General features: G+C 41.3%; 1 protein-coding gene across 2 annotated transcripts; it reads left to right on the top strand.

Moving 5' to 3' along the window:
- Positions 1–5428: 5428 nt before the first annotated feature.
- LOC120711607 (putative disease resistance protein RGA4) lies at positions 5429–12017 on the top strand. Of its 2 annotated transcripts, XM_039997197.1 has the most exons (3): positions 5429–5838; positions 7643–10749; positions 10801–12017. In XM_039997197.1, the coding sequence occupies exons 1-3, from the start codon at positions 5554–5556 to the stop codon at positions 11882–11884; spliced, it is 4476 nt and encodes a 1491-aa protein (XP_039853131.1). In that variant the 5' UTR covers positions 5429–5553; the 3' UTR covers positions 11885–12017. The 2 variants fall into 2 exon arrangements, with proteins under 2 accessions (XP_039853131.1, XP_039853130.1); XM_039997196.1 differs by having other exon boundaries at positions 7643–12017.
- Positions 12018–13682: the final 1665 nt, after the last annotated feature.

The raw sequence follows: 13682 nt of genomic DNA on the forward strand, positions 1-13682 counted from the left end.
TTAGCTGCAGAACTTGTCAGAAAGGGCCAACGGCTAGTTCAAGCTATCAGGGACCGGTTAAACCGATGACTAGGCACCGGTTAAATCGATGCTTATGTAGAAATGCCTCCAACGGCTACAAACGGCTACTTCGAGTCTGTGGGTTATATATATGGCATTCCCCGGCCATTTCGGAGTTGCTGGAGTTAAGAAAGACCCCATACACACACCCAAGAGCACCTCCAAGCCATCCAAGAGCTTAGTGATCAAATTTTTAGTCCTTAGCACACCTTTGAGGGTGTTGGTGCTAGGTTAATGTGGCGGAACCACCCAAAATAAAATTGGATTAGTGCGCTAACCATCGTTGCAAAGGTAACTCTGATCCAACTCGCACGTACCTCGGCGGTTCCTCGAGTAAAATCTCGATTAAAACCACAAAAAACCGAGATCGAATAAGCAAACCTCACACGAAGGCGAGTCCAGAGAGTACAACAACACACATTTCATACATCCCAGAGTCTTGCAGTGGAATTTAAAATTATTACAGAACAGTTCTGAAAGTAAAGACAGTAGTACTACAGAAGTCTTATCTACAACAGTCCATCAGAGTTTATTTATTCAGCGGAAGATAAAAACGCGATAACTAACGATAACATGACATCTCGATAAAGCCCATACGAGATATCACTCGGAAGTAGAAACGTCAGCACCAGCCCGGAGGTAGAGTACAAGAGTAAGTCAATCCAGCAATCATATCTTCAAAGTTCTCACCTGAAAACAAAGCCACAAGCAAGGCTGAGTATACTAATACTCAGCAAGGCTTACCTATCAACGGATATAACTTAGTCCACTTAACTAGACATGCAAGGCTTTTTGGCTGGAGGGGTTTGTTTTGCCGAAAAGCAACTAGTAGTAGATCCTTACTTACCGATTTTAGCTTTCATCATTCTAGTTCAATTAACCATTCTAGATCAGCATCTATCTCTAATCATCCATGTTGGGAAAACCATTAAGCATTCATCAATATTCATCATCCTCAACTTCCACTTGTTACTCTATGTGGCAAAAAATGTTAAGCAGACTCATTATCCGTGAGAGGCGGAACGATTCGAATTGAGTTTCTAAACCTTGCAAGGAAAACCAAACCCACACGCATGGGGAACAAAAGTCACCCAGGCAATATCTCCCCTTTCTTTCCTGTCCGTGGATCAGGCTTACTCCCCTCGACTACAGAGTATGGCTACTCTGCACCCGCATGTTGCGCTCATCCTAGACTTCGTCCAAAAGAGAGTGAAACTAAAGTCCCCTGGCAGGTCCAATCAGGTACTTTAGCTTACCGATTACCATATTTCTCGGCATGTGGTTAGTACGTTCAAACGCTTAACAAAGCTACCAGACACTGCGACCTTATTCATTTTTCTCTCTACGACGGGGTCCCATGATCCCGTCCACAAACCTTATATTTGCAGTATGTGGTAAAACAGTTAGATCCTATAATTTCGCGAGTAGCAGAAAACTACTCGACTTTTACTGGTCCTAGTTAGCAGAGCATCTAGTCGAGCTTAACCTCTAGTATGCAAAACATGGGTACCTAGGATCATGCATCTATGGTTTCAACCAACGCCTGAATGTAAATACACAAATAAATAAATTACAACATAGATTGCATATAATTGAAAATAATAGGTATTAGATGCACCGGGGCTTGCCTTCCTGGGCACTGCTAGCCTTGAGCTCTTCCGAACTTTGGTTTGGGTCTTGGATTAGCTCAAGCGCGTTCACTTGCGCGTCAGCGGTGTTGGCCTCGTGCGTTGGCACCAACTCGTAGTTACAGTCAGTGAGATTGGCAGTTTCTATATGAATGCAACAGTGAATTTTATTACAACATGATAAAAACATATTTCTTTCCTTCACTATAAAGTTGTAGTCCAACATAGTATGTGTTTGTTGTGGTGAACTCAGTTATTATTTACTGGGCAATCGTTTATAGAGTAGTTTTTAAATTCACTTTACTTCATAAAAGGAGCTGGGTTGTAGTTTTCAATTTCTAGACTAGAAACATGATGTTACTTACAAAAATCAGAACAGAAGCTATAGACATAAACTGGCGCTGAAATTTTCACATATAACAGATCATATGCTCAAGAATGTCCAGTAAAATTTTCAGCAATTAACAGCAATGTGTCTAATCATGAAGAATCATTAACTCATTGTATGCTAGGAACAAACTAAATTTGTACAGACTGTTCTACATGGATTCTGGAGCTCAAAATTTTTCACCAACAACTACATATGATATGTAATGTGCTGTAATTTTTCCAGATTTAATCTACACTTATAATAGGAGATACAAAATAGACAAAGTGAACATGCATTTTTCAAACTTAAATTCTACAGCGAGTTCTACCAGGTTTCTGCACATAAAACATTTACCAGAGCTTATTTTCTTCCTAAACATGCTGCAGTAAAAATATGAAGTATTTTCATCACACGTATAATTATCAAGGAATAAAAAAATGTATACACATGCATTATTATTCGAATTATCAAATGTACAGTAAAGCATGTAAAACTTTTTCTATAGCATTTAGACACACTGATTAGTAATGGGAGCAAAAATAATGAGCATTCAAGCATTATTGTTACCAGGACAAAAATAACAAATTTATTCATGGCATAATATGCACATTTTGTATCTACAGTTATGTTTATCAAATGGATCTCAGTTTTTGCAGACATTTATTTATGACTAAAATAGAGTTCCACAATTTTTTTCCAAATTTTTCTAAGCAAGGAAACCATTTATCATAATTAAAGCCTACTTAACAAGCATTAAATCAATTATATAGTTATACTGATCTAAATTTTCTTAAACTTGCGCAAAAGTAAGGTTTTAGCGATATGCATGCAAAGAAAAAGTTTCATACGCAGAACCCTAATATTTCTACCAGCATTAATACATGAGCCATACTAGTAGATCTAGGAATCTTGGCACTTTGACCTGGTTAATTGTGTCAAAAGGTGTTCCAATTTTTACCAGGTACTATTAATAGTAGGAGACACATTCTAGCCAAAAATGGGCCATAGTTGATGAGCACAACTCCTAGAACAAACATAGTCCATCTAATCTAATCTTTTTCATAGATTAAATTGTATTCAGATTCTGAAGATGTGCATGTAACAAAACTTGTAGATCTTGTTTCATGAATTCCAAAACATTTTATTTTGCATTTTTATGATTTCTATACAATTTTCTAGGCATTTTCAAAGTTCACTGATTTCATTTCTAAAGTTCTTGTACATTTTTCGATTTAACCCCTGGAAAGAAATCAATCACTGCAACCAAGTCCCTGGAACAGGGGCGGCGGTGACAATGCTCCGGTGCGTTCTGGAGGGGAGGTTCGGGTCCAGGAGCTTCACCAATGCAAGGGGGTGCTAGTGGGGTGGCTAGTTTGGGCAATGCGGGGCGGAGGTGGTCTGGCCACGGCGAGCTCGAGCTCGCCGGCAATGGCGGGAGGCGGGCGAAGGGAAAAAGGAGGGGGACGCCATGCATGTGTCCAAATATTGATATGATTGATGCGTAAAATTTTTGACGAGGAACTAAACAAGGCTTAAGAGTATCTCCAGCAGTCCCTCGATCCCCAATCTAACTACCGTATTGGGAGAGTAGATAAGAAAATAGTGTTCCAACAGTCTCCTAAAACATTTCTCTTTTCCCAATAATTATTGAGACAACTCAATAATTCACCCCAACTCTCCCTGAATAAAGGGGGAGTTGTGACTCTCCCAATAAAATAGTTGGATTGAGAGAAAATTATTGGGAGACTGCAAAAGTGTCGGTTCCGAAAATGGGCGACTACCAATCTACTCGACTGCGTGTTGTCGTGCGTCCGATCGGATATGGACTAGCACACAATGAGTCAAAATTTATACTGGTTCGGAGTTGAATGCCCTACATCCAGTTTGGTGGTTCGTTGCTTGTATTGCTCGAGCCCAGGTGCTCAAGAGAGAGATGTGGATGGGTGAGATGAACTAGAGTGCTAGAGCGTGGTGAGTGAAAAAGTCCCCTTCCTATGTGGAGGATCCTCCCTTTTATAGACTAATGTGGGTCTCTTTATAGTAGAAGCTAGTGTGTTGCTAAAGAAAAGATAGGAGGACTACAGACTCCGTCGGTCAGGCCTTCCTATTTTCTCATTCTGGGGCGTCGTCCTTGTCAGTCGGGGCGTACGAGTGGCGCCCGACTGGGTCTTTCATAATTGGTGCTTGTCCCTGTTCGTCGTGTCTCATCAGTAGGAGCGGAATCCTGCTGTGGAGTTCCGTGTGCCGACCCGTAGAGAATCTTGCCCTGTAACTCACCTCTCCACTAGGTGGTGCACTGGCAGAGCAGTCATGATAACCCTGTGCGAAAAGAGGTGAAATGACGGTTCCCTCCGTCGCCCATCCCGAAGGATGGGTGGGTGAAATAGTGTTCACTATTACGGTATTAGTAGACACTGTCCTGTTGGTTTCAGTCTAGAAGTCATAGAAGGAACTTTAACCGCTAGTTAGGGGTGTGAAACAAAATCAGTTTACAAAACCAACTCCAAAACTCCTGCACTAGGAACCCTGATGAATCTAATAAAGTCTTTAACCGCACGATTAAAAGATAGTTACTGTAGTATCACTATAGCCAATTATCGATTAATTACCTTAGTGTTTGTGTGGGCTCATTGGGGACTCCAGTTCCTAGATCCGTCAAAAAGTAAGTCCTCCAATAATTCTAAATTTTTTATTAGAACATCTCCCAATAGTAGTTATCGGGAAAGAATTATCAGGGGACTGCTGGAAATGCTATAAGACGCTAACATTTGTTTGTCATGGTCAGCTTGTTGTGTTGTCGGTTGTCTATTTGCTCTTCCACTATGACCTTGTTTAAAGCTGTGTTTAGATCATAAAACTGTGTTTAGATCATAAAAAATTTTAGTCGAAATTCACTGCCGTAATTTTCAACCGAAGATTAGAAGAACTAAATATAATCTAATTATAAAATTAATTACATGGATAGACAGAAAATCATGAGACGAATTTATTAAACCTAATTAATTTATCATTAAAAGTGTAGCACGACAATATCTAATTATATATGGTCCAACTAGATTTAAAAAATTCGTTTTGCAATTTTTCTCGAAGATTGTGAAATTCACATTTAATATTCTAATTAGTGGTCAAATATTTAAAATTACAATAGCGTTGAATTTTTTTTGAAAACTGGCCTAACGGGGACGATGCACGCAGACGGACAACCCACGTGCTCGGTCGCTATCACGTCCTCTCAGTCAGCGTATGCAGTGATGATTGACAGTACGTCCCTGACTTGGCCTTGTCCTGAGGTTGGTCGCGCGCACCATCTGTTGTTGCTGCTCGCTTCTATTAGTCTGATTAAATTGCTCATTCTCTTCATCAATTTAAGCTCAGGAAGACGACGACGGAGCGCCGTTGCTCACACCGTTCTCGCCATAATATTTCGCCCCATTTCTGCATCTCGCCGCTCGCCCACTTTTGGCCGTCGTCTCCGACTTCCGGCGCAGACAGGCGATGGACACGGCGATTGTTCCGAGCGCCGGGGTCGTCGACGGCGGCGTGCTTCATCTGTGGGCTTCCGGCGTCGGCTTGGGGGGCGAGGTGGAGCGGCTCATTGGCGCCCGCAGAGGCCTCGGCTCGGTGCTCGCGGAGGCGCAGCGAAAGGAGATCCACAACAAGGCGCTGCTGCTGCACCTGAGGGAGGCCTGGCAGAAGGCGTCCCGCGCCGACGACCTGCTGGGCGAGCTGGATCACTACCGTATCCTGTGGGAGGAGCGCGAGGAGAACTACGGCGATAAGGTCAGTTCCACTTCCGCAATCCGCATAGGGCGCTGAAAGTCCTTTGCTTAATAATTCGGTGAGAGATTTCATTTTTTTTACCCGCTATTACTCATTCCGTCCTTAAATGCGAAAGCATCATTGGACCCGCTAGGGTTCAAATCATGGTGCACACCTATTTAGATATTTGTGAGGTTTAACGACCGTGTGTATCCCTCGTTGATGCAGATGCCCATCTAAAAATTTTCGTTTACAAATATACTCCCTCCGTTCCAAAATGTAGGTCGTTTTGATTTTTCTATATTCATATATTTTGTTATGCATTTAGACATACACTATATTTATATGCATAGCAAATACCATGAACCTAAAAAAGCCAAAACGACCTACATTTTGGAACGGAGGGAGTAGTCATCAAACTTTAAAAAGTTTAACCAATTATATGGACCAAAGTATTAGGGTTTGTCTAATTGAAAATATTACTAATATATTTTTTACAAAGAAATACTTTCAAGTTATTTTCAAGTTTAACCAATTATACGGACCGAAGTATTGGAATACTTGGAAAATTAGTGGGCAAAGGCATGTGTTTGGGGGCGGAGCTGGGATTTAGACATAGGGAGGGGGCAACGAAGGATTAATCCATGAGTGAGCTTGAGTGCATAAAACACAAGTAATTAACTAGGATTGTTAGAGGTAATCTAGGCAATTTTCTTTTGTTAGGAGGTTTAACCCTGCCCTCCCTCCGCCGCTGCATGTGTCACTGACCATATATATTGATGTCGTAAGCTACAAGGAAAATAGGACAGGGGAGGTACAAACTAATATTTTCTTTTGAATAATGTCCGGCTAACCAAACGTCCTTGATGTTTCTTTCTTGACGTGGCGATGATTTTGCCATGTGGCTGATAATGATATGACTAAAAGTGTGCATATTGAAATATAAGGCGAATTCGACTATCATCCAAGTGTACTAAAGTAGACGTCTAGACGACTCATATTCCCGTGTGGTTGTACCATCAGTAACATAGTGGAGATCGCCGCTTGGTGCCATAATTCTTTTTCCTGTAAGGGTTTTTAATGTAAAAATTCATGTATTGTATTCAATCTAATTTAAAAATTGTTTGCTAACAGTCTACAGGTTGAGTTAGCATGTATACATTTCTAGATTATTAGTTCATAACATGTTAAAATGTTGAAGAGAACGCCAATGAGATTTGTGGTCACAAATTATTAATGGAAAGAAGGGAATGATTTTTGAGACTGGAGAAATTCCTGAACTAACTCCAGAAAGAAGAGTTTACATAGTTGTGTAACAACAAAGGGCGTACCCAGTGCCGTAGGATTCCCGCACTGTGCGGGGTCTGGGGAAGGGTTGTTTTTAAGCCCCAAGCCTTACCCACACAAATGTGTGGAGGCTGGGGCTCGAACCCGGGACCTTCCGGTTACAGACGGTAGGCTCTACCGCTGCACCAGGCCCGCCCTTCAGTTGTGTAACAACAGTGTTGGGTAATTATTTTGTTTTCCTTTTTTCGAATAACGTGATAATTTCTATATCATGAGAACATAGTGGCTCCGTTTGTTCGCCAATTTATAAGATACTAGGTTAATTATGTGGAGTTCAAGTAATTTCATTTTTTCTGTGTAAAGGAAAGTGTGGAATTACACTACAATGCATCGATTAATCGGAAATAAATTTTGAAATCCCAAAAGTTTAAGCATTTCTATGTTTGATTTTTTATTTGTATGCTAAACTATGACTACGAAGGCTTTGGAATTTGTTTAGCCTACTTAAATAATCCTACATCTTGTTATGTTTTTTCAGCTATTGCATGACGTTGGCGACAAAAAAATGCTTCTCTTGACCCCTGGAAGCGATATTAAGATTTTGAATAATGATATACCTGAAGCGGCTCAAGATACCACAGGAAGTTCTTTTAGCAGTGAAGATACAGCTCCTGCGCTACAGATTGTACCTAACAAGGATATTTCACGCGAGATAAGTGAACACGTAGAAGAATGCTGCAGGATAGCCAAGTATGTGCACAACGCTCTTGAGCTAGAAAATCTAGATTTCCATATTGCTCAGAGAAACCCTAGCACAAGGACAGATCCTCGGGAGACGTCGCCTTATCATACTGAACAGAAAGTTTATGGGAGGGACCGAGAGCAGGACTTCATTATAAGCAAGTTAACAAGTATGGAATCTACTAGGACAAACCTATCTGTCCTTGCCATCGTTGGACATGGAGGTGTTGGAAAGACTACTCTGGCTAAGCTGGTCTTCAACAAATCAATAGTGTCAGAGCATTTTGACATACTATTATGGGTTTATGTGTCAGTTCACTTTGATGTAGTTAAGATTATGCGTGAACTGTTGGATACACTGTGTGGGGACAAGCATGAAAACATCAAGAAATCAGAGGAGCTCACACTCCAAGAGAAGCTTGAGTATATGTTGAGGTCGAAACGTGTGCTACTTGTCATGGATGACATGTGGGAGGATGACAAAAGGGAAAAATGGGATGAGCTGCAAAATCTATTACTTACCAATGATTGCAATGGAAATAGAGTTCTGGTCACCACTCGTAAACCATCTGTTGCAGCAATGGTCGGAGCTTCAGATTGCATAAAACTAGAAGGTTTGAACAAGGGTAATTTTTGGCGTTTGTTTAAAGCGTGTGCCTTTGGTGATGAAAACTATAAGGGAGACAGGAGACTGGAGAAAATTGGGCAGCAGATAGTTGAAAAGTTAAAGGGCAACCCTTTAGCAGCAAAGACTCTGGGCAAAGTATTGAGAAGAAGATTTGACGTTGATTACTGGAGAAGAATTCTGGACACTAGTGAATGGAAGCATAACAATGATGAGAATGATATCATGCCGGCTTTGATGATCAGCTACAAATATCTACCTTTTCACCTTCAACGGTGCTTCTCGTACTGTGCTATATTCCCTAAGTATCATAGGTATGACAAAGAACGTTTGATCCATATGTGGATCGCAGAAGATTTGATATATTCCCCTGACATGCATAGACGGCAGGAGGACATTGGAACTGACTACTTCAATGATCTGGTCGATAAGGGTTTTCTGGAAAACCAAACTGAGTTTTCAAGCCTACTCGTCATGCACGATCTGATTCATGATCTAGCACAGAAGGTTTCATCTGATGAAAGCTTCACCATAGAGAACAACGAGCCCACGGATGCACCGCTGCTCGTTCGTCATGTCAGTGTAATCACAGAACAGCAGTACAAGACAGAAATAAATGGTAAAGTGCATCCTAATGAGCTGTTTCTTCGACAGTTCTGTAATTCATTCCGCAAGTTGCAACGAAGAAGTTTAAGCACATTGATGCTGTTCGGGCCACATGACTTGGGTTTTGCAGAAACATTTCGTCAAGAACTCAATGAAGTAAGGTCAGTCCGTGTGTTGAAGCTGGAGATGGTCTTCTTTGAGTTGAATGCACTGATCGGCAACATCTCAGCATTTTTCAATCTTCGCTATCTAGAATTGGGATGCTTTTACGAGGGTCCCAGGTTGGAATTGCCTGAGGCTATATGTAGGTTATACCACTTAGAAGTCCTGGATATAAAGAAGAACTGGGGAGTTAGCACAGTTTTACCAAGAGGAATATGCAAGCTTGTTAACTTACGCCATCTTATCGCTAAGAAGGAGTTGCATGCAAAAATACCCAGCATAGGAAAGATGGTTGCTCTGCAAGAACTCGAGGCATTTGACGTCAGGGACTCAAGAGAGTTTAGCTTATCGCAGTTGAAAGGACTGAATCAGTTAAGAGGATCAATAAGCATTTCTAGTCTTTACTGGGTATCCCGCGAAGAGGCTACAGAAGCAAGGCTCTGCAACAAGGTCTACCTAACTAGTCTGGAATTGTCATGGTATTCTTTATCTGGATCACACATTCCGTTGCGTACTGGTCCTATCCTTGAGGACCTTGTACCACCATCGGGCCTTAGAAATTTGCGAATTGTAGCATACAGACACCCGCTACCATCTTGGCTCAGCACCAGTGTCCATCTCACCTCATTGCGGTCAATTCATCTGGTTAAATGCTTATTTTGGGAAACAATTCCACATCCCCAGCAGTTGCCTGTTCTCCAGGAGATGCATTTGATTGACCTGTCTCTTGTTAAAAAAATAGAGGTTGGTCCTCTCAAGATCCTGGAACTACGCAGGTTGCGATATCTGAGCGAGTTCACATTTTTTGACAAGGAACAGTCATATGCTAATCTGCAGGTACTCGAAGTGGAGGGTTGCCCTAAACTGGATGAGTCTCTATCTCAGATATTCATGTCTTCCAGTGAGCACAAGTTTCTTGGTCTTCACAGGCTTCAGATTAAAAATGACTTCATTCTGAATACCATCCCGCTATTTGAACTCATAGTCATTGATTCTTTAGCAGATATAGATCTGCGTTGTGAACAACAATCAGGATTTGGCGGACTTCGTCTAAAACCATCCGGCATATCAAATGGGATCGGGGTGCAAATCGAAGGAAACGAATATATTCATAAGCTAGATGAAAGATTATTTGCATTGAACAAACTCAGGAACCTGCAAGAGCTTGAAATCCGGGGTTATCCCACCGAGAGACGCCAAGAGCGATCGTGGGACGGCTTCCAACAGTTGACTTCATTGAAAAAGTTCAGAATGATCATGTGCGCCGTATTATTTGCTACGGACCTTGAGCTCTTTCTGCCACCATCAATTGAAGAACTCGAGTTTAGTTGGTGCAATATTACAGGTATACAATTGTCACGACTCCTGCTGAACCTTGGCTTACTTAAGAATCTCAAGGTAGACAGCTGTGAAGGGGTAACATCGTTACCTGTAGGATTGTTTACAGATGAACAAAATCAAACGGAAGAAGGCTCGTGGCGCATCCCTCCGGGCTGTTTGACGACCATGAAATTTTTGCATATCTCTTTCACAAGAGGAAAACAAGACCCGAGCTCAATGAAATTTTTGCAGATCTCTTTCACAAGAGGAAAACAAGACCCGAGCTCAGTGATGCTCTTTTCATGCAAGCACGGCCTCGGAAGATTCGCATCTCTTGAAAAAATTGTCATAGAAAATTGCCTTGCTCTGTTATCTAGAATGGTTTCAGGAGAAGCATCCCACATATCTCCATCCTATTTGGCAAAACTCAGCATAGCTGGCGTCCAAGACAGCATTCTGCACTTGTCACAAGTCTCTTCCATTGTCGATTTAGAGGTCTCGGGATGCCCGTCTTTGTCATGTTTGAGTCTGAATTCTTGCACTGCACTAGAAAAGGTGTGTATTAGAGATTGCATTTCGCTACGATCAATTGAAGGCTTAGAGTCATGTACGGCGTTGCGGGATTTGAGGGTGACGAACTGTGAGTTGCTGCAGCGGCTCAGAGCATCACTCAGCAGTCTGAAAATGCTGGCCATAGAGGAGAATAAAAGTTTAGCATCTCTGGACTTGAATTCGTGTACTGCACTGCAGAAACTATGCATTGTGGACTGCCCTGCTTTAGAATCATGGGAAGGTCTGAAATACCTCATCAGTCTTGAAGATTTGCAAGTTAAAAGATCCCCGGGCTTCACAAGATCATGGGTATCAGCAGCTGAAGAAGTCAGCAGCGAGCACAGCTTCTCATTGCCACTTCAAAAGCTCGACGTCGATGACATTGGTGTCCTCTGTTTGCCCATATGCAGCATGTTAACTTCTCTCAAAACATTATTCATCGATGGGGGTCGTGATGCTCAACGTGGCAATGTGGATATCTTGACGAAAGGGCTGCTACTTCTCACCTCCTTGAGACATCTTAACCTGGAGCGCTTTGTGCATCTCAAGTCATTGCCTGCAGAACTTCGATCTCTTAAATCACTGAAGGGATTATTCATTGGCCACTGTAGCTCGATCACTTCCTTGCCGGTGGGAGGCCTGCCAGATTCCCTGACGGACTTGGAGGCATATGGTTGCAGCGAGGAGCTAAATGTGGCGTGCCGAGAGATGCTTAGGGTTCGAAGAATAAATTTAAGTATTGATGGAACCGATGTGGAGCAATTGTCTTGTTAACTCCCTTGAGATCCGAAAGAAGTTTTCGCATTTTATACTGCATCTTCGTAGGAGTTATGTATAATAATTCTATTTGTTCTATCTTTTGATTGATATGATTCGTTGATTCTAGCAAGAACTCAGTTGAATTCTATTTGTTCTATCTTTTGATTGATATGATTCATTGATTCTTAAACATCGACCAGAATGTTATATTGATGTTTTATTCTCCCATATCATTTGTACATAACTAGTATACCAACCTGGGCTCCCGCACGAGCTAGTTAGAGATATCTAATAATTATTTAAATCACGCTCTATTTAACCAAATAAATATTCTAATCCAGTACAGTAAAGATTGTCATTATATAATTGTAGTAAATGTGATAGATTTAGTTACTAACATTTTTTTCTCACTTTGCATCATACCTCCATATATATTTGATATGTATTTAACTGAACACTTTGTGTGAACTATGTGAACAATGATAGAAATAGTAATTTAGAATTTTATGTCGATGCGCTTTAAAATTTTATTATAATAATATAATTTTGATTCAGATTTGAAGTTTATTTTAACATTTTATTATGATATCATTGGATAATATATATATGAAAAATTAGGGGTTATTTGATATTATTTTATAGTGGCATAAATGAGCGATTTATATGAAGATTAGGGGGTTACTTTAGATAATTTTTTATAATGGCAGAGGTGTATAATTTAGATACATGAGTAGATGTTACTTTAGTCTATTTTCATAATGGCAAAGATGGGTAATTTATTAAAAAAGGATAACAGATCCAATGGCTATTATGATTAGAGTTGCCGAATTGATGACCGAATATTTCTGATTTTTGTGAGAATTTGTAGGATTTCTCTTTTTTTTCAAGACTGTCCACCTAGGATCTTAGGTGGCTTCATCCGGAGGCTTTAAAAGGAGGCTCCAATTAGTAATAGTAAGATAAGATGGAATTCTGTACTTATTAGTGCAAAATTACTCTCTGCGCTCTCCATTGAAAAGTGGCATGCTAGATTAATCTATGAAGTCATTCTACGGAATAAAGCATACAAAGGAGTACTGCATGAGCTCGTCCCATCCTCAACGATGTCTGACAAGCACTTCTAGGAAGGGCTTTAAACTTGCTAGAGATTGAAATGCCGCCTCTGTCCATCTTTCCTTACTGCATTTGCCCATAGCTCGAGGAAGAGGATACAAGGGACGACAGGCTGTACCACTGCACTGACCACATGGTATGCCTAATGGAGTCAGCAGTCCCCCTTTTTTTCGGGAACTTGCTTCTTCATCGATTAAGTAGCGTCATTACAATCATTTAGCAGGCAGCATTGGCCGTCCTTCTCACATGAACAATCACAAAAGAGCTAAACGCTAGCTCCTGAACATCACAAAGGATTGTAGCTATCTCAGACATGTCCGTTCCGCGTGATCGCCAGAGAGACACCAGCTCCTCAGAATCAGTCTCTGCAATCACTCGGTCCAAAGTCCCTTGAGGTATTAACCGGATTCCATCCTTAGTGCTTCAGCTTCGTTCTGTCATCAAGGTGGAAGCGACCGAGTCCGCTCTACGAATCAATGCACCCGTGGCGCCTGAATAATCTGCGGGAACGCACCATCTGTGTTTACTTTGACATAGCCATTGGACGGTTTGTGCCATTTCTGGTGCGCCTAATTTTGAACTCCTTTCTTGTGAGACAAATTGTCTGTCAACAATTGGAAACAAACATCCATTGCCCATTCTATCGCCAGTTCAGGTGCAATGGCTACTTTTCCATGCCTTCTGTCATTGTGGCTGTTCC

Source organism: Panicum virgatum, chromosome 6K (genome assembly GCF_016808335.1).
Source record: "Panicum virgatum strain AP13 chromosome 6K, P.virgatum_v5, whole genome shotgun sequence".
NCBI lineage: Eukaryota > Viridiplantae > Streptophyta > Magnoliopsida > Poales > Poaceae > Panicum > Panicum virgatum.

What these genes read in the sequence shown, in the direction of transcription:
- LOC120711607 (XM_039997196.1), top strand. Translation starts at nt 5,554, where the DNA reads ATGGACACGGCGATTGTTCCGAGCGCCGGGGTCGTCGACGGCGGCGTG. An exon ending in AGGAGAACTACGGCGATAAG is followed by an intron (nt 5,839 to 7,642) that starts GTCAGTTCCACT and finishes ATGTTTTTTCAG; the next exon opens with CTATTGCATGACGTTGGCGA.